The following is a 24,299-nucleotide window of genomic DNA, read 5'->3' on the forward strand; positions in this document are numbered from 1 at the left end:
TCATAATACGTGATTGCACGATGATAAGTGGTTTTCTTCTCTTTCTTTCCAAAACCAAGTGTACATCTGCTAAGGAGAAGATGGAGATGCTAAGGAGCCCAGTTGCTGGCCCATTCAAAGGAAAAGACATCACAGCATTTGCAGGAAAACTCACACATGTGGCCCTGAACATGCCACTGCAGTTTAGTATGGAGGCCATGAGACCCCAGTCGAAGAACAACTCTCGCTTTGGCAACCTCAGTCACCATTCTTTCTTCTCACGGCACAACCCCCATCCGCACCGAGTGACCCACTTGCAAGGTATGGCCGTAGGATGGGGCAAGAAACATGGGTTGAAGGCAGGTATTGATGTGACTTTTCTCTTCTGAGGAGCAGGGTTAGATGGGATAGGAGGAAATTCATAAAATGTTTCAGTACAGGTCTGACTGCAGAGCACAGTGAGATATGGGGGAAGTAGCAGAACTCTGACAACATATTTATAGAGTAAGTGTTACCCTGGTAGTTCTTCTAAGCAGCAGTGATGATCTGAGGGTATGTCTACACTACAGTGTTATTTTGAAATAACGCGTCTACACACAAAATGCATTTTGAAATAGCGTTTTGCTATTTCGAAATAGCACGTCCACAGTGAGTGGACTCTGAATCACATTTAAGGCTGGCTGGAACCAGTTCCGGCAGGGCACCAGGTCAGGACTTACTGTGTGGGGCTGCTGCCTGAGGCTATATGAGGTTTGTGCTTAAAGGGACCCCGCCCGGACAGCCAGTTCTCAGGTTTCCCTGCTTGCTTGTCTACCTCAGTGAGGGACAGCAAAGCATTTTGTCTCTGCATGCGCTGGGTGCCCTCACCACAGCACTCTGCAACATGGAGCCAGAGCTGCCCCTGGGCACTCTGATGCTTCTCTTGGATGCATTGCTGCGAGCCTGGCTGCACTTTCTGCAGGCTGCCATCTGGGAGGTCCATTGGGGGGCTGTCAGTATCCAGGAGGCCCTGCGGGAGAGCTTCCACCCTGAGGAACACTAAGAGCCTCCCTGGTCTGCCCCACTGGGGGCTTGTGCCTCATTCCTCCCTCACTTACCCTTCCCTAAGCCTCCTTCCTGATGTCAAATAAAATACACGTATTTTCATGAACACAAACTCTCTTTATTTAACAAAACTGGGGGAGGGGAATGAAACTCTGGTGAGACGGGAAAGGGGAGAAGAGACAGTGGGATAGGGGAGGGGGAAACCTGGGAGGAGGGAACTGGAAGGGGGAAGCAAGGAGAAGGCGGCGGAGGGGAAGCTCAGGGCTCAGGGGTGGGGGTCTCGCCAGACCAACTTGATTGTCATGCAAACCTGCTCCTGGATTCTCATGTGGCCTTTGGTGGCCAGGCTGGCAGCTATCCTGCCATAGATGGCCACGTTCCTCCGTCCAGTGTGGAGATCATGGACATTGGGGGCATCCCCCCCAAACCTGAATAAGGTCCATGATCTCCGCCCTGGACCAGGAAGGTGCCCGCCTTCTTTGGGCCCTGGCAGGCTCCTGGGAGCTGGCAGACTGCTCCTGGGGAGTGGTGGAAGGCTGGCTGCCAGTGGCTTGCTGGCGCATGTTTTGGGGCCACTGGGTCAGGGGCAGTGACTTCTTGCTCTGGGCTAGCAGGCTTGGCACTGTGGCCAGAGTCAACCCCTTTAAGGGCTCCGAGGAAGGGGGGAGGGAGAGAAGTGTTCTTGATTGAGGCTGGAGTGGCCACCAGGGCACCCTGGGAAGACTGGAGGCTCCCTATTTCGAAATAAGCGTCTACACAGCACTTATTTCAAATAGCTATTTTGAATTTGGTGTTATTCCTCATAGAATGTGGTTAACCAAATTCGAAATAAGCGCTCCGCTATTTCGAATTTATTTCAAAATAGCGGTTTGGCTGTGTAGACACTAGGAAAGTTATTTCAAAATAAGGGCTGTTATTTCGAAATAACTTTGCTGTGTAGACATACCCTGAGACTCTTAGGTTAATCCCATGCAAGTCTTTGCTCTATCCCAGGCCTATGTCAGACATCCAGATGAGGCAGTAACCAAGTAACATAATCCCAGCTGTGTGTTTCCAATGTACACCCTTGAGGAATTTATCCCAGGCCTGGCTTCCTGTTTAAAGATGATAGAGGCTGTAGTGTAATTCATCCAAGCTGTATTTCCTCACTAACATTGGGGCTGACAGCCACCATGGGCCCCATGGCTAGATGGCGGGCACGGGGGGGGGGGAGTGTAGGGGGGGCAGCTATGCATCTCAAGAAGAGGTAGGGCTGAGAGCAGTCAGCACTTAGCTGTGCCCAGACCATGGTGCATTCTCCCCAAAGCCCTCAGAGGCACTTGGAGTGGCAGAGCAGAGATCTATAAACATATGTTTCAGCAATCTATTCAGTATTATTTGGGCAGAAGACAAAAATTGATATAAGTATGCCACAGCAGAACTCACGCACCTACAGATGTATTATTCTGACAGAAAGTAACAGTAAAAACACCTTGTGTTTTGCAAGGTGAAAGACACTATTTTCTTGTGTGCTTCTTCCACTGCGTTACTGACGGATATTTCCTTCTCTTCATTTTCTTTTGTAGGCTTAAATGGCGCCCCCATCTGTATGGTTAATGATGGGTGGTCTGTGCTGACCCCTCTATCGCCTCATCCAATGATAAAAGGCCAGCTCTCTACTACTGTACTGGGGGTGCCTGGGGCCCAACTGCCAATTGGAGATCCACATAGTAATCTGATCCCCCGGCTAACTGTAGGTCAGTGTGCTGCTCACACACTCTGGTGTGGTAGACTGCCTGATCAGGATGTCCCATTCAATTGCCTTTTGTCCAATTAAGTGGGATTCTTTAATAAACAGAATTAATCATTGTACCTGAAATGGTCCTCAAATAATTTTGTTTCACTTGTTTTGGCTCCCTACAGGTCTAGAGGTAGCTCTGGTTTTATACTGACAAAAATCTCAGTTGATTATTTTTCCTGCGCCTTTGAGCTGAAGTGGTGTGAAGTAGAGAAATATAATGGTGGGTTTCAGAGACAACATGTATTGCCACCCTGAAAAGTTAATGTTACATAACACAGGTGGAAAAGCAGCTTTGCCCTACCAAAGGTCTGCTTGTGGCATACAAAAGCACCATCAGTTTTTCATTGTCACAAGGGACAGATAGCCCTCTTTGATAGCCACTTAATTGCTTGTACACATCACAAGCAAGTGGAATTACCATGGCAATTAAACTGTGGGCCTTGCCACTAAATATCATCATCAGGTTTAATTTGGCTCCTTGCAAACAACCTAATTATCAATATGTCAAATAAATGGAGTGAGAGTAATTATTTCCTAATGCTATGGCCTCTTAGGTTAGAGCAGATGTTCTCAACCCAGGAAATTCATACTATGGTGAATACTCAGAGATCTTCCTCATCTAGTTATTTGCCTAGTTTTACAACAGGTGATGTAAAAAGCACTGGCAAAGTCAGTACAAATTTCATACAGACTTGTTTATACAGCTCTATATTCTATAAGCTGAAATGTAAGTACGATATTTATATTCCAATTGCTTTATTTTATATTTATATAGTAAAGTGAGAAAGTAGTTAATTTTTCAGTAACAGTGTGCTGTGACACTGAATTTCTATGTCTGATTTTTGTAAGCAAGTAGTTATTACGTGAAGTGAAATTTAGGGGTGCGCAAGACAAATCAAACTCCTGAAATAGGAGCAGTCATCTGGAAAGGTTGAGAGCCACCAGGATAGAGATGCCTGCTTGTCCTTTCCCATCTTTTAGAGGTACGGCTGTGAGCACAGTGCCACTTTGTTCTGGACTCCTCCCCAGTCCCCAGGAACTTTATAACTGGTAATATGAAGCCATGTGTTCTCCCGTCACCTGGAAGGCATCAGACCTCAGACACGCACAATGCTCTGGTGTTGCACCAACCACTTGGTGCAACAGAATCCAAGGAGGGGACAGTATGTCTGATTCTGAACTGGCCATCTTGAGCAATTGTCACGGGCTGTGTGTGAAGCTGCTGATTGGGGAGGCAAGCCCCCCAGCCTGTGGCCCCGCTCATATTCCACCCTTGCTGTATCCAGGCCCAGCCCTCATTCTGCCCAGACCTCACCCCCACACACACCCCACTGTATCCCTCTTCTCTTCCCTCCTCCTCCCTATTCACTCCTTCCAGCCAAATCCCTGAACACAAATACAGCAAATGACATTTGGAAATCAGAAACACTTGTAAAGAAAATTGAGTATGTTTTTCACTGCATGCCAGATTTTGAAGACTAGACATGCAGAAGGTCCCTAATTAAAAGCACTCAATTTGGGAATAAAAATGTCAGTCACAGGCTTTTTATATATACCTTGCCAAGTTTGTCAGTGATTTATTCACAAAAACTTTGTAGAAAGAGCTAGTCAGTTGTCTTGCTGAATACAACATTAAATATTATGGAATACATGGTGCAGCTCTTCTCTGTTTTACAGTTTCTTAATCAGTATTTCTAAGCTGATTTTATGTCTTGAATGTACTCTTAAGCCTTCATAAAATAATCATTCCAGATTACTAAATATTTAACACACTGAAAAAAATGACATTATTTTAAATAAGTTAACAATTTAGTGTTTAAACAATGTAGTATTCATAACAAAGTTCATTGCTTTCAAAAAAAGGGACACTAATTTATTTTGTGGGATTTCTGTAACAATAAACATGTTTATGACATTTCACCATCTGTTAAAAAAATGTTTCCAAAGATTTTAGGTATAACAAAGGATTTTATATAATAATAATAATATGATATGACAATAATATTATTATTTTATAATAATAAAAGATTTTCATGATAGTGCTTTTCAGGTATCTAAAAAGGGTGTCACAGGGAGAAGGGGGGGAAATTGTTCTCCTTGGCCTCTGATGATAGGACAAGAAGCAATGGGCTTAAACTACAGCAAGGGTGGTGTAGGTTGGACATTAGGAAAAACTTCCTAACTGTCACGGCAGTTAAACACTGGAATAAATTGCCTAGGGAGGTTGTGGAATCTCCATCACTGGAGATTTTTAAGAGCAGATTAGACAGACATCTATCAGGGAGGATATAGGCCATGCTTGGTCCTGCCATGAGGGCAGGGGACTGGACTTGATGACCTCTCAAGGTCCCTTCCAGTTCTAGTGTTCTATAATTCTATGACATCTTAGTAAGTTTCTGATTTTGGATAAGGGTTCTCTTAAAACTAGTTCATCAAATAGAAGTAAAGAAAACTGGACAAATGAGTTTTCCTATCAGGAAGAAAAGGGATGTTGTCCCTTTAAGGACTCTCTTCAAAATGGGGTGAAGGAAAAAATTACAGCAAAGATGGATAGAAATGACAGGAAGACTTTGGAAGCAAGTTTTTACTATAGTAATTAAAATGTGTATTTTAGATAACGGTATTCTTTTGAAAAATTTATTTTCAAAACTATGTCTGAAGATCCAAGCGTTTAAGTCTAATGCTGAATACTCAGATAGTGCATCTAAATATCTATGCAAGGATTATTTTTAGAGATGTGATTTTATAATTTTCAGCAACAAGCTAATGAAATATTTAAAGCAAATTTTAAGCTAAGGTCCAGTAAATATAGCACAGTAATGCATAGCTATGTTTGTCAATAAATTCAAAAACTTGAAGTATATACTTCCCTGTCAATGGCTTCATTACCACTTAATCACTCTTTCACAGGTTCAATGTTATGCTAATAAATGTGAAAAGCCTTCTAGCTTGCCAGACCTAAATTCCACTTCGGAGGAAGACTCACCAGGTTGTGAGAGCCTGCTAGGATGCTCAGAGTACAGATAGGAAGAGGGGAGAGGTTGAGCACTAAGAACCAGGGAAGGCATTGCTTCCCTTTGCCTCCTTAGTGCTCTCATGTTTAGACTTCTGTATTCCTGCAACTCTCACCCTCCCTGAAAAGCCCATATAGGAGGTTTTAACAATGGAAAAGATTAGAGATTTGAGAGATTCCCCCTCTCTTCCTTTCCCTCCTCATCGTCTCATCTAGCTCTGTAACACTCTTGTATGAACCTCTGTCTCCTTCTCATATTACACCACCATTTTTGCAAGTACATGTTTGTGTTACCTCTAGGGCTACTCATAGTGTGAAATATGGGAACCTTCCTTTCCACTCTCTCATACAAAGACTGTCACTGTTCAAGATATAGTATATCCCATAATACCTTGCAGTGTATCCAAGGGTTGTTACCATTTATTTGCATCTCACTTCCATCCAAGCTCTACAGGACAACTGTTGGCCTCAGGATGAGATGTGCAAATTCCCTTACACAGTGAAAATAGGAAATCACAAATACATAGCGGGAGGAATTCAAGGTGCAGTCTGTGTTCAGACACATGCAGGATTTGTAAGTGCAGTAGAAACTAAGTGGTGCTTCTTTACTGAGCTTTCTCACACCTTTCACAGGCCTGTTGTCAGATGCATGGAGAGAAGAACTGAGGGAACTCACTGCCAGAGTTAGTGCTTTGGCTTCCTCCTCCACTGAAATGGAGCAAAAGGAGCAGGTGAGTCTTTCATACTGTGAGCATGACTCTTAGGGCTGCTTTGCTATTGAGTATCATCTAACTAACACCTGAAGTTAAAGAAATGGAGGGGAGGGAGCAAAAAAACCTGCAGAGAGGCTGCTGTATCACAATTGTGGGTCATGCATCCACATCTGTTGATGACAGCATCAGGACTTGAAGGGTCGCGTGGAAATCTGTTTTGTAAAGATAGAGTACAAATGAAATTGGTTTCAAACTCTTGTAGAAATACATCACAAAACAATTGCACAATAGGACAATGGTTAATCTTCAGTGGTGGGAGGATCAGGGTTAAGGAGCAAAACTGTGTGAAAGGCCTTATCTCCACTTACTAGGAGATAGACGTTGCAGCGATCAGTCTCCCAAAGGTTGATTTAGCGGGTCTAGTAATTACCCACTAAATTGACCACTGACTGTGCTCCCGTGGACTCCGGTATTCCCCTGTGTCATGAGGAGAAAGGGAAGTCAATGTGGGAGTTTCTCCCATGGATTGTCCACAGTGAGGATGCTGCAGAAATTTGAACTAAGGTACATTGACTCCAGGTATGCTATTCGCATTGCTCCCTAGTGTAGACCTGGCCAAATGTGAAAGATCATACATAGCCGGACAGAGCAGAGGTGCTTTAGATCAAGATTGAAGGATATTGGCAGTGCTGTGGGGAGCCAGAGCTGGGACACCAATGTGTATTACAGATCAGGCCTGAGATGAATATGTAGCCCTCAGTACAGGAAGTTTACACAATCCCTGCATGCACTGTATCAGCTCAAGTGAGTGCTATCAACCAATCAATCACTTTCAAGATCACCAAATTCAGCAGCCTGTATTAATATTCTTTAATACTTGGGTCTGGGAGTCTCAGCATTATACAGGATTATAGCTGCATAAAGATAGCTTTGGGTTTAGGTGCAGATTTAGATTTTGTATGTTCAGATCTGTGTTTCTTATGACTCACAACAGTAGGTGGCCCACAAGTTTCAATCTTCAGTAACAAATGGTTGGCAAAACCAGTGCACATATCACGTTTAGAGAGAAACTCACCTCTCAAGGTGACCTTTTGGTATTCTAAAGTAGCTTCACTTTAACAGCAGCAGATGTTATTTTTTGTAACATCCAAGCACCTCTTTGTTCATGTGATGTGAACATTTCCTCTTTTGTCACAGCCTTTTTACACTCAGCCTTGTTCTAACCATTTTATCGCCTGTGCTACCCCTGTACCACTCTCAGGGGGTCTCCTCAGAAAGCGTGTATGCATTTGCATTTTAACAGGTGGAAGAGCCCCGGAGAACAACACAATACTCAGCAGAAACTGGGCGTCTCATCCCACCTTCCTCTCGGACAACAACCCGCCACTCATCCCACCAGTTGTGCCGGAATAATGCAAAGAACAAAGGCAAAGATGCTGCCCTGTCTTTGCCAGACCAAGAGCTGGTAGTGAGTAGAACATAATGAGAAAAAGTAGCTACATCCAGCACTTTCTGTTGTTCACTTCTCTTGTGTGACTGTTTTTCCTTTGGGATTGTAGGTACACTCCATCCCATGTGCTGGGTAACCACTGGTAAGAAGGGTGTGAAAAACTGTATAGAAGCTACAGAGGAGTAGCCAAGTTAATCTGTAACAGGAAAAACTTAAAAAACAACAAATAGACAACCCACTTCTTCTGGGTTGTGCCCACGAAAGCTCATGATGCCATCTACATGTTTTGTTAGTCTTAAAGGTGCTACCAGACTATTTGTTGTTTTTTAAGTTTTTCCTGTATAGAAGCTAGTTAGGCCCTGTGTTCTTGACTCTTGACTATAAAACATGATACAGGTTTTATCTTAACCAGGACTTAACCGGGACTCTCTGGTCCAGCAACATCCCTGGTCTGGCAGGACCATGGATGTCCCAGGACTAGAGAATCCTGGTGGAGGGCTGGTGGGTGAGAGCCCTGCAGCAGGGCTAGAGCCCAGTGGCAAACCGGGAGCCCATTACTAGGGGTGCTGCCTGGTACCAACACTGTGGGAGTGGGGTATGAGAGGCAGCAGAGCTGGAGCCAAGCAGTGAAACTGCCCTGCGAGACCGGGAGGCAGCGGGACCAACCAGCAGCACAACCAGGAACCCAGCAGCCTTGCTACTGCCAAGTGGCTCAGCTGCCTGGAGTGACTGGGAGGCAGCGCAGCTGCCCTGCGGGGCCAGGAGCCTCACCTCGGGGCTGCCTGGAGTCAGGGCCAGCAACCCAGGAGTGGGGCTGCCCAACGGCACGGCAAAAAGCCCGGCAGCCCCACTGCTGCTTGGAGGAGTTGCCTGGTGAGGCTGGAAGGCAGTGGGGCTTGCCCAGCCAGTGGGGCTGCCCAAGAGAGGCTTGTCACTCAGCAGTGCAACTACCCCCCAGTAGAGAGTTTGCCCCACGGGAATGGAGCCTGGTAGTGGGGCTATTCGTGCCAGTGGTGGGGTCAGGAGCCCTGTGTGCGGAGGGGCTGGTGGCAGGTGAAGCCATCTGGGAAGCTGGCAGCAAGGCCATGGATGGGGGAGGTGGCAGTGACAGGGGTGGGCCCAGAAATAACCTTCCCTGCTCCAGCAAAATCCCTCATCTGGGACCAGCCAGGTCCCGAGGGTGCTGGACCAAGGAGGTCCAACCTGTATTACAGCCTAATGGCCAGACTCAATAAGTGTGACCCTTCTGCTTAAGGAATGGCCTAATGGCCAGTCAATAAAGTAGCCCGCTCTGTGGGATTGCATCTCCGAATGGCCCATTTGGGAAGTGGGGCATCACTTCAGGGTGTGTGGCACCGTTGGTAGGGGACTTGGGTCCTTCCTGCTCCTCCAAAGCCAGCCCAGAGCTCTGGCAGTGATGCGGGTTCTTACCACCAAATCAGCAGGGATCCTCCCAGAACACACTGACTGGTTCCCTGGTTCATTCACCAGACAATACTAGTCCCCTGAGCTGCTTTCTAGACTTTCTCCCTCAGCAAGCTCCACAACCCTCACTTATCCTCCAGGTCTCTGGGGTCCTCAAGTGATGTAGATACTGCTGGTGCAAACCCTTCTCCAGGCTCACCAGGCAGCACAGAGCCCATCTGGAGCGCTGTGTGCTGTGGTGCCATAACCAGGGCCTATAACAGCTCCCTGGAGAGAATCTGCATCCTCCCCCTTCACAGTTTGCCTAGACTGAGTTGGGCTGCTTCCTTTCAAACCCTGCCTCTTCAGTGGCATAGTGAGGGAGGGCAGGGGGGCACTTGCCCTCAGGCGCCACTCTAGGGGGGGGCACCAATTTAGTCCCTCTCTGCTCCCCCTGTCATCCCTCAGCTCACCTGCACCTCCTCCTGCTGCTGCCGGCTGGAGCTTGCTCCCCACCTCTCTTCCCCCAGCCCAACCCTCCTCCATCACCGCCGGTGGGTTAGTGCATGCGGGGGCCCAGCCCCAGACTGGAGGGGGCAGGGGATGACACGGTACAAGCTCCCCCCTCTCCTCCCAGGGTCGGGCTCAGCTGTGCGCCAGGTTTGGAGCCCCACCAGTGGGGGGGGTGGCACAAATTTTGCCTTTGCTCCCGGGCACATAATGCCCTGACTACGCCTCTGTGTCCCTAGGCTGAGCAAATGCAGCAGGGGCAGAGGAATGGGGCTTCCTCAGCCTGCAAAGCACAGTTAACACTCTTAGGAATGATGTGCTTAGGTACACACAGTCACAAGGAGTAGCCTATAAATGTGCATGGTGCTTTAGTAAGAAAAGGAGAGAAGTAAGGACACAAAAACTCTGCATACAGGAGTTTCTAGTCTAAATAAGACAGATAAAATGAATGATAATTAATAGATTAATAAATTTCAACTCTAATCTGACCTGTTTATCAAAGGCCATTGAATCCACATACCCTTTCATTGAGCCCAATAGTGTATGTTTGACTAAGCACATTAACTGAGGTATAGAAAGGCACTCTGGGAGGGCGGTAGAAGAATCTACATAGAAAAGAAAAAAAACACCCATCTTTCAGAAAGGTTTCAGTTTTGACTTGGGGCATCAAGAGATGGAGTATCCACCACTGCCCTTACATAGTGTGGTACAATAAGCATCACGGTTAAAATATGTGCCTTATTTCTAACTTGAATTGGTCTGGCTTCAACTTTTAGCTGTTGGTTCTTGTTATGCCTTTTGCTATAACATTAAAATGCCACTTAATATCTGACATTTTCTTCTATTGTACATTGTAATCATGTAATTGCAATAGTCCTTTACATAAACTGAACAGAGTTCAGTTCTTTAAGACATTTAAGACATTCAGTTCAGCTCTTTAAGACATTTTCTCAAACTTTAAAATCATTTTGCAGCTCTTTTTTGCACCCTTTTGAACCTTTTTAAAAATGTGGACCCCAGAAAGGGATGCAGTATTCCAATATCAGTCTCATATACAGAGGTAAATCATTTCCCTCATCCTATTCACTAGTCCCCTGTTTATACACCCAAGGACAGCATTAGCCATTCTTTTGTTCCTAGCTGTATGACTTTGTCTTTGATTGTGGGCAAACATATTTTAGTTGAAGGGGTTCATCTTATCTAGTGATCCAGATTGTTCTGTACGATTGCCTTGTCCTCCTCATTATTTACCACTCCACCAATCTTGTGTCATCTGCAGATTATCAGCAATATTGTGATATTTACTTTGAGGTCATACATAAAAATTTTAACTGATAACAGGCTGAAGTGGACAGGGAAGGGAATCCTGCCCTGGTAGGAGTCATTTCTTCCCTTCGAGAAGGACACACGTTTATATACTAGATGTCAGTTTGCTTCTCTCATCATGAATTTGTTATTTTGTTTTTAAATGATGATGTGACAGTAGACAGCACCAGGTTAATTGCAGCAAGGCAACTGAAAGGGGTACTGGGGAGAGAGAGTCATGAAAATCTGCAGCAGTGAAAAATTATTTTTTTTTTGAAATTCATGTCCTTTGTAGGCTGGGAGGAGAATGAGAAGTTCCAGTTGGGCATCTAGCAAGTGTGACCAGGCCTGCCTCTGATTTGTTAGCTCTAGGCACAACAGATAGAAACAAGAGATGATAAAAAACAACATAGAACCTGGAGACATGAGTTCACTCCTAACTGATAACATACTCTTATGTCGTGCGTTCGAGTGCCTACATACAGGGAGAGTATGAAAGAGGCGAGCTTGCAATGCAACAGAAGACTCAGTGTCCTGGTCAGTGATCAGGGCCTTATCCTTCTCTTTGTTGGGAGGACAGATCATCTCCCATGCATGCAGTTGACTTTGATAGATCAGCGTCTACTTTTATTATATTTGTAATGTGTGGATTAGACCTTGGGCAGGGAACAGTAACTCATAAAACTGAAAAACAAAGTCCACACCCATACAGTGCATAGATAAGCAAGGTGCCTGTGTGTGCATACCCTTCTGACCTCCTGGCTTTCTGTGTTCCAGATACAATAAGTGTCACTCTGACCTGATCATGCTGTCACTTTCTACTTTGCTCTTCTGCCAACAGATTTTGGAGCTGCTGTGTCAGATCCTGCAGACAGACTCCTTATCGGCTATTCAGCAATGGCTGCTCACAGCTGGTCAGAGGGGTGAGGAGAACCTGGAACCTCAACAGGGTGCCTGGGCAAGAGGAATAGATACCCACTTCTATTCTCAGAGTTTGGCACCCTAATTATCTCTACTTCAGCATCCACTAGTTTAGTCCCAATACACACTTCATAGCAATTCAGGTCAACCCACGTTTCTGAAGTGCAGTTTTCTTTGAGGAAAGGTTTGCTTCTGGAGAAAAGGTTCCTTTGTATGGAATCTGTTAGGGTTTTTAATATCCTAGTTTGCAGTAACTGGGGGAACTAAGGATATGAATTTTGTTTTGTATTCAAAGACTCAATTGCTGCAGTGATGGGACTGGTATCGAATCTGGACAGAAGAATGGCGTGCATGGCTTTCCAAAAATTGTCTCTCACTGGTCTCGGTTTTTTCTTGCCTTTTGGGTTCCACTGACAGTTACTGAATATGGCCAATGTTAGATTAAAGGATTATTTCTATGTAAAAGTTGGAGACCAAAATTATTTCCATAGGTACTGAGCTCTCATAGACTCAATGGCTTCAGATGCTCAGTACCTATGAAAATCAGATTACTGATCTATCTGCTTAAATATGACTTTAGATGCTTAACTCTAGGCTTTTATGTTTGAATATTTAGCTTCTGCATTACAGGCTGCAGCTGAAGGTAATGTTGCTGCTGCTGCTGAATTCAAGCTGCACTACTGAGTTCCAATATAAAAGTGCAACTGTAGGAATGTAATATTGTAATTGTAGTTATTATATTCATTTTAAGGATATTTATTCTGGGTGTCCACCAGATGAGTAGGGAAAATCCCTGTTTCCCCAAAAAGGGATACAGTGGGATCTGGAGCAGCTTTTCTGTCTTAGGTAACATAGTAGTTCATGGTTCCATGGATCTGTCTTGCAAGAAGAGACCATTACACAGGCTATCACTGCAGTCCTACTGTAGTTCTGATTGACCATCTCTCTACTTTGCTTGAACACATGCAGTATATAGGGCAGAGCATGTGGGCAAAGAAAGTGACAGAATACAGGAAATGGGGGAATACATTTATGACATTCAAATGTTTCCAGATTGGAACTTTTTGAGAGGAGCAAAGTGTGTGTGTGGGGGGGGGGGGGGGGGGGCGGGGATTGCAGGTGAGATATGGTTTCTTCTGCTTTCTACTTGTCTTTCTCTCATTCCAGAAAAGGATCTTGTTATGAAGATGTTACAGACTGCAACTGCCAACCTAAAACCGGAGCCCCAATCCTCAGGCATCAGCATGGAGCAGAGGCTTCAGTCCCAGATGTCCCAGACTGCAGTGAGCCTGTCCTGCAGAGGGCAACTCTTGGGAAGGAATCATCCAATCAGGTTCTCTAATAAAAACTATTCAACTGGATGTTCAGTGGGACAGAGAATTGAAACATTTCACTTAGAGCACTGGGGACACACTGGATACCTTATTTTGCATGAACAGCAGCTAGAGGAGAGAAAGAGATTCACCATGCAAGCAGTAAAACTGATTAGAACACCTACTGAACTCTCCCCTCCCCTTGCATTTCTAATGATTTAGCTGAAGGCCTGATCTAAAGCCCATTTAAGTCAATGGTACAGCTTGCAGTCATTGCTCAATGGAGGCCCATGATTTCAATAGCACATGGGTCAGAGATTAAGGTGAACCGTTCAAATTGTTCAGGGGCTTGGATTCAGTACTTGCATGTGAACTTCCAGTCAATAGCATGAGCAGAGTAAGTAGAAACTAAAAATACACATAAACACAGGATGTGAATGGCAAAGTGGTGGACTAGTGCAATCATCAGCCCTTCATTTCTGTGGCTACCATATTTATTCAAAATTTAGAATTTTAGAGTTAGAAAAATACTTAATTTTCTCTGCCATTATTCATAACAGATTGTCTCAGAGACAGAAGCAAGAACCCATTCCAGAGGAAGACAAGCCAGGTAAAAATATTAAATACATTCTTTATATTGATTACAAACTCCCTTTGAATCCAATGATCTTAAGGCATTTTATAAACATAATTAATTACCAGACCTTGGAGGTAGGTACGTATTTTATCCAGGGGGCCAACAGAATTGCCAAGTCCCTGGGCAAGGCGGAGGGCAGCTCTGTACCGCTAGAAGGGGTGGGGCCTCAGATGGAAGGAGTGGGGCTCCGGCAGCCAGGACTCCGCAGTGCCAGGAGCATGCCATGCTACACCCCCTTTAGCCTGCCTTTAGCACCACCCAGAACATGCCACCTAGCACTCCAGCAGCAATGTAAAGGGACCAGGGCTCCAGCCATCACTGCTGCTGGAGGCAGCCCTGGCCCTTTTGAATAATTGCGGCTCAGGGCAACTGCCCTCTTTGCTCCCCCTTCCCGCTGTTGGTGGGCCTGATTTTAACCATATTATGGATGATGCCTTAATGAAGTTCAATGATTTGCCAAGAGTCACACGGTGAGCCAGTGGCAAAGCTAAGAATAGAACTAAAGAGATCCTGGCTCCCAGTGCAATGCTTTAACCACTTGATCACACATTCATAGTACATTCACACTGTATTATGAGTGTAAGATTGTACTACAGATAGACAAATAAATGACAGCAAATTCCTTGCAGGCTATATTTTGGTAACACAGTCGGAGTTAAAGTAACCTTTGTGTGGTTACTTCTGAGCATAGGCGTGCGCAGCACATTTCATTAGGGTGTGCACCCAAATAATTTTTTTAAAATGTACTCTTTGACCCCCCCCCATTAGGCACACTCCCTAACCCCCATTAGCCACACCTCTGGAGGTAATACTTTCGGGGCAATATGGACACATGACCAGAAATAAAAGGTGTCATGTGACCCCCCCCCCAAGGATTCTTCCCACCATCCTTTTACCACTAGGGATTAGTTTGGCCCTCACCAAACCCCCCTCATGCAACTATCCTGCAATTGCATTAACCCAATGTGTGTGACATTAACTCTGGGGCAGAGAGGCTGGGGGACGTGTTCCCCCTAAGAGTTTCCTCCCATGAGCACAATACATTTTGTGTTATGCACCAATACTGAGTTTGTGGCTTGTTTGGATGTGCCACTGTGGCACGCAAGTTATTAATAAGTATCTTATAAACCTCTACCTTTTCCCTCTGCTGTCATGTCTCCTCCCCTTGCTCCATCAGATCCCCTGGTGCCTGCTGCCTCTCCCAACCCCTCACCCACCTCTGCTGTCCTGACTTCTGCCCTTTTCAGTGCCCTCAGCATTTCTGAGACCTGCCCCCCTCCACCAGCCTTTCTCTCCCCCCTGTGCCCACTCCTCCAGTAGCCCCACTCTGATCATGTGAGCTACCCCTCCTCATCCCCTCTCCTAACACCTCCCACTACACACCTGCCCTGCCGCTCTCCTCTGGTGCTGGTCCCTCCTCTGCAGGTGTCTGCCCTTCTGCTTCACACCAGAATCCCCTGGCACCTGCACCTTCCCTTACCCCTGCACCCTCCTGGTTCCTCCCTGTTCCTTCATTGCCCCTGCCCCCTTTGTCCTCTTTTCCCCTGATGCCAACCCCCTCACCACCCTCTGCCCCTGTTCCCCTCATGCCCCTCTGTGCCCTCACACATGCCTTGCTCCATCCCTGCCTTCTTCATGTGCACTCCTTCTTTCAAGACTTCTCCCAGCACCTCCCCTTCTCCCCTCTAGCCCCCAAAGCCCTTCCCCTTTCCTCTCCCCCCTTACTGACACTTCCCCTCCTTCCCTTTTCCTCATTGTCTCCACTTGGCCCCCTGGCATTTGTCTCTCTCCTCCACCCTGTCCCTTGGTGCCTTCCCCTTTCTTCTCCTGACCTGCCCCCCTCCCCTCAGCACAAGCCCCTTCCTCTCTGACCCTTTCCGCCTATTTTTCCCTCCTCCTCCAGCAGCCACCAGCTGGTCTGTAACAGAGTTCTAGGGTCACCCTGACTGTCACCCTTCTGATGCTCCCCCTACTCTGTCTTTCTTAAGTTTCTCAGCCACCTTTTGGGCCACAAACCCCCACCCCGCAGTCTCTGGTTCCCAAAGTTCCAGCAGTCTCCCCATCACTTGGTGCCTGCTCCGGGTCTGACTCGTAGGATTGCCAGGTGTCCGGTTTTCTACCAGACAGTCCAGTTTTTGGGTCCTCTGGTAAAAAAATCCAGAAAATACCCAACACATACAATGTCTGGTATTTCCTGGTTTTCCGGCTTAGCAGCAGACTGAAGCCTAGTGGCGGCGGGGGGAATGACTGGAAGGTGGGGCGCGATCAGCTCTGGGATCCTCTAGTTGAGTCTGATGTCTTGGGGAGGAGAAGCCTTGTCCCTGAGCATGTTGAGGAGCTACAGCTGGTAGGGTTACCAGGTAGACCACCCCCAAAAAAACCAGACACACTTAATCATGGACCAGGGGGAGGGACTGGACTGGAGGGGGGATGGCCAGGAGGGAGGGGGGGGGAGGAAGCTGAGCTGGCTGGGGACCAGGGGCCACAGGGAGGAAGCGGGGCCCGGAGGAAGGAAGCAGAGCTGGGGGGAGGTCGAGGAATGCCAGGTTGGCTGGGAGGAATTGGGGGGATAGGAAGCAGCTCTGGGGGCGTGGGGGCCAGCCGCGCTGTCCCCAGCCCCCCCGACCCTGGGCCCCTCCCTTCCTGGGCCAGCTGCGCTGCCCCCGGACTCCCCCGACCCCAGGCTGGGCCGGGCCAGGCCAGCTGTGCTGCCCCCGACCACGGGCCAGCTGCCTTACCCCAACCCGAGCCCAGGTGCGCTGCTCCTGACCCGACCCCCCCCCCCACACACACACCAGCTGCGCTGCTCCCGATCCCCTGCCCGGGGCACACACCCCGCCATCCCGCCTGGGGTTTAAACTTACCTCGCTTGCCTGGGAGGCGGGATGACAATGCTGCTCCCTGCCGCCTGTTTCCGTGGGGTCCTAAGACCTGCCGGTTTTGGCCGTGCATGCGTGGCAAACCCAGTGCAGTGTCCATTCCCCAGCGCACCAGGGTGGCCCTTTGAAACATTAGGGTGTGCCTGGGCACACCCAGCACACCCCATGTGCACACCTATGCTTCTGAGTGAACAATAGTGCATATCCTGTGAGTGTTTTCAGCCTAACAGGAATTTGGGCATGGGATCAGGATAGAATTTGATCCTTAGTTTTGCTGTAAACATTCTTCTAAGTGATATATCCTTGCTGGTAGAAATAAGTACATTCGATTTTTAAAGAGTAAAATATGTTGTGACTTGCCATTCCCCTGAGCTCCAGTTTTCAAAAAAGAAAATATTCAAATGCAAATAAACAAACCTGGCACTACTTCCAAATGTCTGTTTTTCCAAATCTTGAGGCTTATCACAATGAACACTTCCATGAGCAATTTTTGTCATTTCTAGCTAAATAAAGTGCATTGTTATAATGAGTGAAAACAAGGAGCTACTTTTTCAAGAATTCTTGAGACTCTCATCCCATTTTCAAAAGTGACCTTGATTTTTTAAAGATATTTAGATGCTTTCATATGCAAATAGACATTTAGTTTGAATTTTTTTTAAGTGGCTAGACACCTAGCTCCCATTGATTTCAATGGGAAATAGTGTTCTAGGGGCTTTTGAAAATCCTAGTAGATGACTTTCTACATTTGTAGTTGCCTCAATGCCTTTAAAAGTCTGGTCTTTGGACAATGAATAGAGGAGTTCCTTTGTGTGATTATAACTGGTGTTGACCCACATCAACCCATCCCAAATGTGTTTTTCATTTTCAGTGCATATGGGTACTGCAGAAGTTCTCCAGTTCCCTTTACCCCAGGATGGAAAGTAGAACCTGCCAAATCCACCTAATTAACATAGAATCATCTCTCATTCCTGATGGAAGAAGCTCAAGAAGTGCTAACATGCTAACGTATTTCCTGCTATAACTGTACTGATTTACTCTCATTATTCACTTAGTGAAAAAGTTCTAGTGAAAAAGTGTTCTGTAGAATACATAAGAAAGGCATGCAGTATCCCCTAATCTCTCACTTCATTTTGAGATCTAATGTTGATAAATGGCAAGTTTAAACAGAATTTGTTTAATGCCTGTGCCATTGGCATTAAGTCATACTGCAAAATGAAATGAGTCTCTGAAATTTCAAACTTCCCCATAACTATAGCTGCTTAAAGTTCTGCTTCTGCTATGCTCCAGCTGGGTAATGTGTGGAATCACAAAGAGAATGTGGCTGTGTTTTGTCAGTGGTCTCAGAGACAGGAGGTGCAGCTTTGATACCATGATCCCTGAAGTGGGCTGAGTCACTGATTGAAAGATTGGCCATTAAGCATTTCAGTCCTTCCTCTAATATCCCAGGGGTAGCATTGAGCAATTGCTCACCATTCCAAAGGACGCAGATCAGTCCTGTCAGTACTTGTTTAAAGCCACTGGAGGAGATAGAGCCATGCTGGGTGGGAGAGTCATCAACATATTAACAAGTATCAGAGGGGTAGCCGTTTGAGTCTGAATCTGCATAAACAATGAGAAGTCCTGTGGCACCTTATAGACTAACAGATTTATTGGAGCATAAGCTTTCATGGGCAAAGACCCACTTCATGCATGCATCTGTAGAGGATGCATGTTTTGCATTCTGTCAAAATCACTTATGGCTGCCTGTTCTTACTGGATCCACCACTGATGCTCCTGTCTTTTCAGGTGGCTGTGGTGGCCTGCAGTAGTAAAATTCCTTTTGTAATATGACTTTTCTTCCCATGTGGATTTTATAACAATCTTCCATGTCTTTGTGTCCTCCTGACCCGGTTACTGAAATGTGCAGATTTCTTTGTTACTAATATCATTGCATATCAATAAAAAATGTAAGACTCCAAATATTTGCCTGTGGTCCCTTTAGGAATAAACTACCTCCTTGTGTAACCAGCTTATCTCCCTGACACTGTGCTAGGGCTACTGGACTCCGAGTAGAAACTGAAGATGTTGAGAGGCTTAATTAGGATTTCTGACGTGCTTAGGGGAAAGGTGCTGTAACCATAGTGTTGTATTACTATTTCATGTTGCCACAGAAATTTCAAACTACTGTAAGCATTTGCAGCAGAATGTCATGGAAATGGGAGGTTCTTCGTCAAGTGGTGTCCCTGTGGGTGCTCTACTCAGGTCTCGGTGCATCCCTGCGCTGGGGATTGGAGATTTTCAGTAGCAGTGCCCCTCCCCCCTCGGAGGCCATGGAACACACCAGAGCGTGAGTCCCATCTGTTCCTTTACAACTGTCCCTGGCTGAAGACGGAGCTCAGCAGTGCTCTTCCTCCTGAGAGAGAAAATTTGAATCCTTAGTTATTTAATTCCCTTTACCTCATAGTTTTACTTAGTTTAACCTTCTCAACGTTAACTTCAAGAGAAAAAAAAAGCAGCAGCTGCGGATGGGGCGGCTTTTCTTTTTCACTACAATGCCGGATTCCCCGGCTTTAAAAGATGTGACTCCTCTAGAGACTCAATGCCTACCTTAGATGGCCATGCCTCATGTGTCAAATGCCTGGGGGAGTCTCACGTGGCACAGAAATGCCCTCATTGCCTGAGCATGTCGGCAAGGGCAAGAAAAGACCACGAATTACGGCTCAAAGCAATTCTCTGGGAAAAGTCTCTTCAGTCACTAAGGGTGTGTCTAGACTACATGCCTCCTTCGACGGAGGCATGTAGATTAGCCAGATCGGAAGAGGGAAATGAAGCCGCGATTAAAATAATCGCGGCTTCATTTAAATTTAAATGGCTGCCCCGATCTGCCGATCAGCTGTTTGTCGGCAGATCGGGGGAGTCTGGACGCGATGCCCCGACAAAGAAGCCTTTCTTCATCGACACAGGTAAGCCTCGTGAAACCAGGCTTACCTGTGTCGATGAAGAAAGGCTTCTTTGTCGGGGCATCGCGTCCAGACTCCCCCGATCTGCCGACAAACAGCTGATCGGCAGATCGGGGCAGCCATTTAAATTTAAATGAAGCCGCGATTATTTTAATCGCGGCTTCATTTCCCTCTTCCGATCTGGCTAATCTACATGCCTCCGTCGAAGGAGGCATGTAGTCTAGACACACCCTAAGGGACAAACCAGAGGACATGTGGGTGCAGCAAAAGCCCTCCAGTAGGACACCTTCATCACACCGCAAAGGCTCTCAAGCCGCAAAGGCTTCCCCGGCATGCTCCCTGTCCGAGCTGTCTAGAGCCTCTTGTTACCCGGTACCATCAGTGTCTGGTACCACGGAGAAATGCAAATCAGTGCCACATATGCCTCTTCCATAAGCTCTGGTGAGCACCCAATTTAACCAGGCAGAGTAATTGGGACCGCCCTATGGCACAGCAGTATAAGAAAGCGTTGCACAAGACGTGGCACCTACAAAGATCTCCTCAGCCTGAGTCAAGAGGAGTAACTGCCTCACCATGCTCCATGGTGCAGGGACACTCTGAAACCTCTCAGAGTGGCCCCCATTAGCCTATACCACTGTCCCCAAGATCTGACTATGGTAGCGGACATAGGAGCAGGTTCTCATCACGCCATTCCTTCCCTGTTCCCTCCCTGACTTCCTGGCATTCATACAGGGATTACTCCCTTCAGCAACACCCTGTTTGGCCCACCCAACCATGGATGTTTCCCCCACATCTGCTCCCGCCTCAGTGGAGTCCTTGGGATACACGACAGGGATGCTGACCGCGGTCTTCTCACACTTACCAATCGAGGCACACGGCCTCTACATCTAGGCAACACCACACCTCTAGGCGCTCACCCTCGATATCTGCATGCTCCTCACCCACCCTCAGTAAATTCACAGGCAGGCGCCACTGAGCAGGATCACTTACCTCAGCTGGATTCAGAGACCTCCTCCCGTGAGTCCAGGTCTAAACAGGGCAAAGCAGTTTTTCAGATCTCACCTTCTCCCCGGCAGACAACCTGAAACATTTTCAGGAACTTTTTAAACGGGTAGCACAGTCACAATAAATTACACTACAAGAGGTGCAGGATAAACAATATAAATTACTCACCGTATTACAATAAAACTCCAATTGTCCGGCATCCAGTGGTCCAGCACTCCCAATAGTCCGGCACCAACTGGAACCCAGAAGTGCTCCGGCCAGCCAGACAAATGGAGCTGCTGGCGGGGAATGGTGCGGCTAGGTGCGAACCCTCCGCCGTTTTACAGGAAGGCGGGGGAAGCCCCACGCCACCGCCGAGAGTTTCCGGGAGAGGAGCAGTCTCCCCACTTCCCAGACTGCAGTAGTTATCGCCCAGCAGGGGGATGAGGGGTGGCGCTGTGGGACCAACCCGGCAGCACCCCAGCTGCTCTGCTCCACTGCTTGTCCACTGCTCATCAGTTTCAGCAGCGGCAGCGGTGGACTTGGGAAAGCGGCAGAGCAGAGCAGCTGCGGTGCTGCCAGGTTGGACCCATAGCGCTGACCCTCACCCCCCTGCTCGGCGCCTGGCAGCACCCCAGTTGCTCTGCTCCGCCCCACCGCTTCCCCAAGTCCACCGCTAATTAGTTTCAGCAGTGGCAGATTTGGGGAAGCGGTGGGGCGGAGCAGAGCATCCTCCAAAATAGCTTTACCGATCAATGCAGCTATCCTTGAACCTTCGAATGCTTTGTGGCAAAATCCAGCCTCGGTCCTGCCCACAAACCATAGAGCGGACAGAAAATACTTTGTCCCTGCAAAGGACATGGACTTTCTATTTGCCCACCCACAGCCAGATTCGCTGGTGGTGGACTGTGAATCACAGGGCGAAGAATCCACAATTTAAATCTACGCCCCATGACAAAGAACATAAACACCTAGACACCTTGGGCCGCAAAGTGTAGTCTTTGGCCACACTCCAATTCCGCATATCTAATTACACAGCATTGTTGGCCAATTATGATCACGCCAATTATACCAATCTACAAGATTTGTTTCAGGACCTTCCTGAAAACAAATGCCCTCACCTCCAATCCATCATGAGGGAGGGCTTATCAATAGCAAAAATGGCTCTTCAGTCCACTATGGATGTTGCAGACACCGCGGCCAGAACCACAGCCACAGCCATATTAATGCGCAGGTCCTCGTGGCTGCAGTCATCGGGGGTCCCAAGAGAATTGAAGCAAAGAAGGAGGATCTCCCCTTTGACAGAAAACAGCTATTTGCTATGAATACAGATGAGATCCTTCATTCCATGAAGGACTCTCACACAACTTTACGTACCCTGGGAATGTACACCCCTCCTATAAAGAAGCGCAAATACACTCCTTATCAGAAACCAAGGGGTTATAATTACAAGTACTACAGGCAGCAGCAGAGGCCATATGGTAACAGGCCAAGCAACGCTCTAATAGGAGAAGGAACCACCAAAACCAGTCCTCCACAAACCAGTCCACCTCCAACAAACAGCAAATTTGAAATTTTGGTTGGGGGTCTGAGCGACCACCCCACAACCCCAGTGCAGTCCAATGTCATCTTCGGTCACTGCCTGAGTCCTTTTTATCATCAGTGGACCCTAATTACCACAGACAAATGGGACCTAGAAGTTATCAGATCGGGCTATTCAATCCTCTTTACTTCCATGCCCCCTTCCCATCCTCCTACCCCATCCCTCTTCAGGGACCCTTCTCATGAACCTCTGTTACAGGCAGAGGTCCTGAAGCTACTTACCCTAGGAGCTGTAGAACCTGTGCCCAAACAACATCGTGGAAAGGGGTTCTACTTCAATTATTTCCTCACAGACAAAAAAGCAGGTGGCTGGAGATTGATACTAGATCTCAGGAAACTCAACAAGTTTATTCGAAACTCAAAATTCAGAATGGTGACCCTAACAACAATAATACCTGCACTGGATGAGGGGGATTGGTTCTCAGCCCTCAACCTACAAAACGCATATTTTCACGTGTCTATCCACCCGTCCCACAGAAGATTCCTCAGATTTGTTGTGGGACAAGATCATTACCAGTACAGAGTCTTCCCCTTTGGCCTTTCTACAGCCCCTCAAGTTTTTGCAAAGACCCTATCCATAGTCATGGCTTGTCTCTAAACACAAAACATCATTATCTTGCCTTACCTAGACGACTGCCTAATTAAGGGCCTCACCTATCACCAAATCACTATCATGACAACTATTACCAGGGAATATTTTTCCCAACTGGGCCTACTTATCAACATGCAAAAATCCACCATACAGCCCACACAAAAAATAGAGTTCATTGGGGCATTGCTAGACTCAGTCACAGTGAGAGCCTACCTTCTGCTGCAAAGATTCAGGGTGATCTGTGACCTTGTTCAACAGGTCCCTTTATCCACGGTCCAGACGTACCTTCAATTGCTGGGGCATATGGCGGCCACGACTTTCATGGTCCTTTTTGCGAGATTGCACATCCATTGCCTACAGCATTGGCTCCAAACAACTATATGCCAGCCCGAAACAGCATCACGAAACACCTCCTGCTTCCTTCACCGGTACTGCAGTCCCTCAAATGGTAGACATCTCTGCACAACCTTCTTGCCGGCATACCCTTCCACCGACCAGACCTTTCAGTTACTATAACAACAGATGCATCACTCATGGGCTGGGGAGCCCACTGTGGTGCAGCGTCAATATAGGGCACATGGGCTCAACACTAGAGACACTTCCACATCAATATCCTAGAGCTCAGAGCCAGTCTCAGGGCGTGCGCCCATTTTCTTCCCCTCATAAGGGGCAGAACTATCTGTGTCCTCATGGACAACACACCATCCATGTTTTATGTCAACCGGCAGGGGGGTGCCCGATCATATTTTCTATGTGCCGAGGCAGTCAAATTCTGGAACTGGTGCATCAGGAACCACATAATGCCAACTGCAATGTATATGCCAGGAGAACAGAATGTCAGAGTCAACAAACTGAGCAGACATTCTCAGATCAGCACAAGTGGGAGATCAATACTAATGTCCTCCTCTCAATCTTCCACAAATGGGGTTTCCCAACTATTGACCTCTTTGCAACACTGCACAACCACAAATGCCACAGATTCTGCTCTCGGGAATCTTGCAGGGCTAGGCAAGAGGTCAGAAGTGGACACCTTCACCATCCGCTGGACAGCTCCCCTTCTTTACGCCTTTCCACCATTCCTGCTCATCACCATAGTGATCAACAAAATTCGATCCAATCGGGCCACAGTAATCTTAATAGCCCCAGCCTGGTCGAGACAGCTCTGGTTCCCTAACCTATCCTACTGGTCCATATATCAACCTATTCCTCTCCCAGCAGTGCTGAATCTCCTCAC

At 47.1% G+C, this 24,299-nt stretch overlaps 1 protein-coding gene across 5 annotated transcripts in view; it reads left to right on the forward strand.

Moving 5' to 3' along the window:
- The window catches only part of TBATA (thymus, brain and testes associated), a 35,418-nt gene extending 16,494 nt beyond the window's left edge, over nucleotides 1-18,924 (forward strand). For 3 of the 5 annotated variants that reach the window (XM_075934968.1, XM_025180037.2, XM_025180038.2), the window contains exons 2-9: nucleotides 60-300; nucleotides 2,589-2,759; nucleotides 6,450-6,547; nucleotides 7,833-7,997; nucleotides 12,040-12,190; nucleotides 13,287-13,452; nucleotides 13,993-14,042; nucleotides 17,817-18,924. In XM_075934968.1, coding sequence (XP_075791083.1) covers nucleotides 60-300; nucleotides 2,589-2,759; nucleotides 6,450-6,547; nucleotides 7,833-7,997; nucleotides 12,040-12,190; nucleotides 13,287-13,452; nucleotides 13,993-14,042; nucleotides 17,817-17,872 — 1,098 coding nt within the window. In that variant the 3' untranslated portion in view covers nucleotides 17,873-18,924. The remainder of the gene's footprint in view (nucleotides 1-59; nucleotides 301-2,588; nucleotides 2,760-6,449; nucleotides 6,548-7,832; nucleotides 7,998-12,039; nucleotides 12,191-13,286; nucleotides 13,453-13,992; nucleotides 14,043-17,816) is intronic. The other 2 variants (XM_075934969.1, XM_075934970.1) reach the window with 2 other exon arrangements.
- Nucleotides 18,925-24,299: the final 5,375 nt, after the last annotated feature.

The sequence above is a fragment of the Pelodiscus sinensis genome, chromosome 8 (genome assembly GCF_049634645.1).
Source record: "Pelodiscus sinensis isolate JC-2024 chromosome 8, ASM4963464v1, whole genome shotgun sequence".
Taxonomy (NCBI): domain Eukaryota; kingdom Metazoa; phylum Chordata; order Testudines; family Trionychidae; genus Pelodiscus; species Pelodiscus sinensis.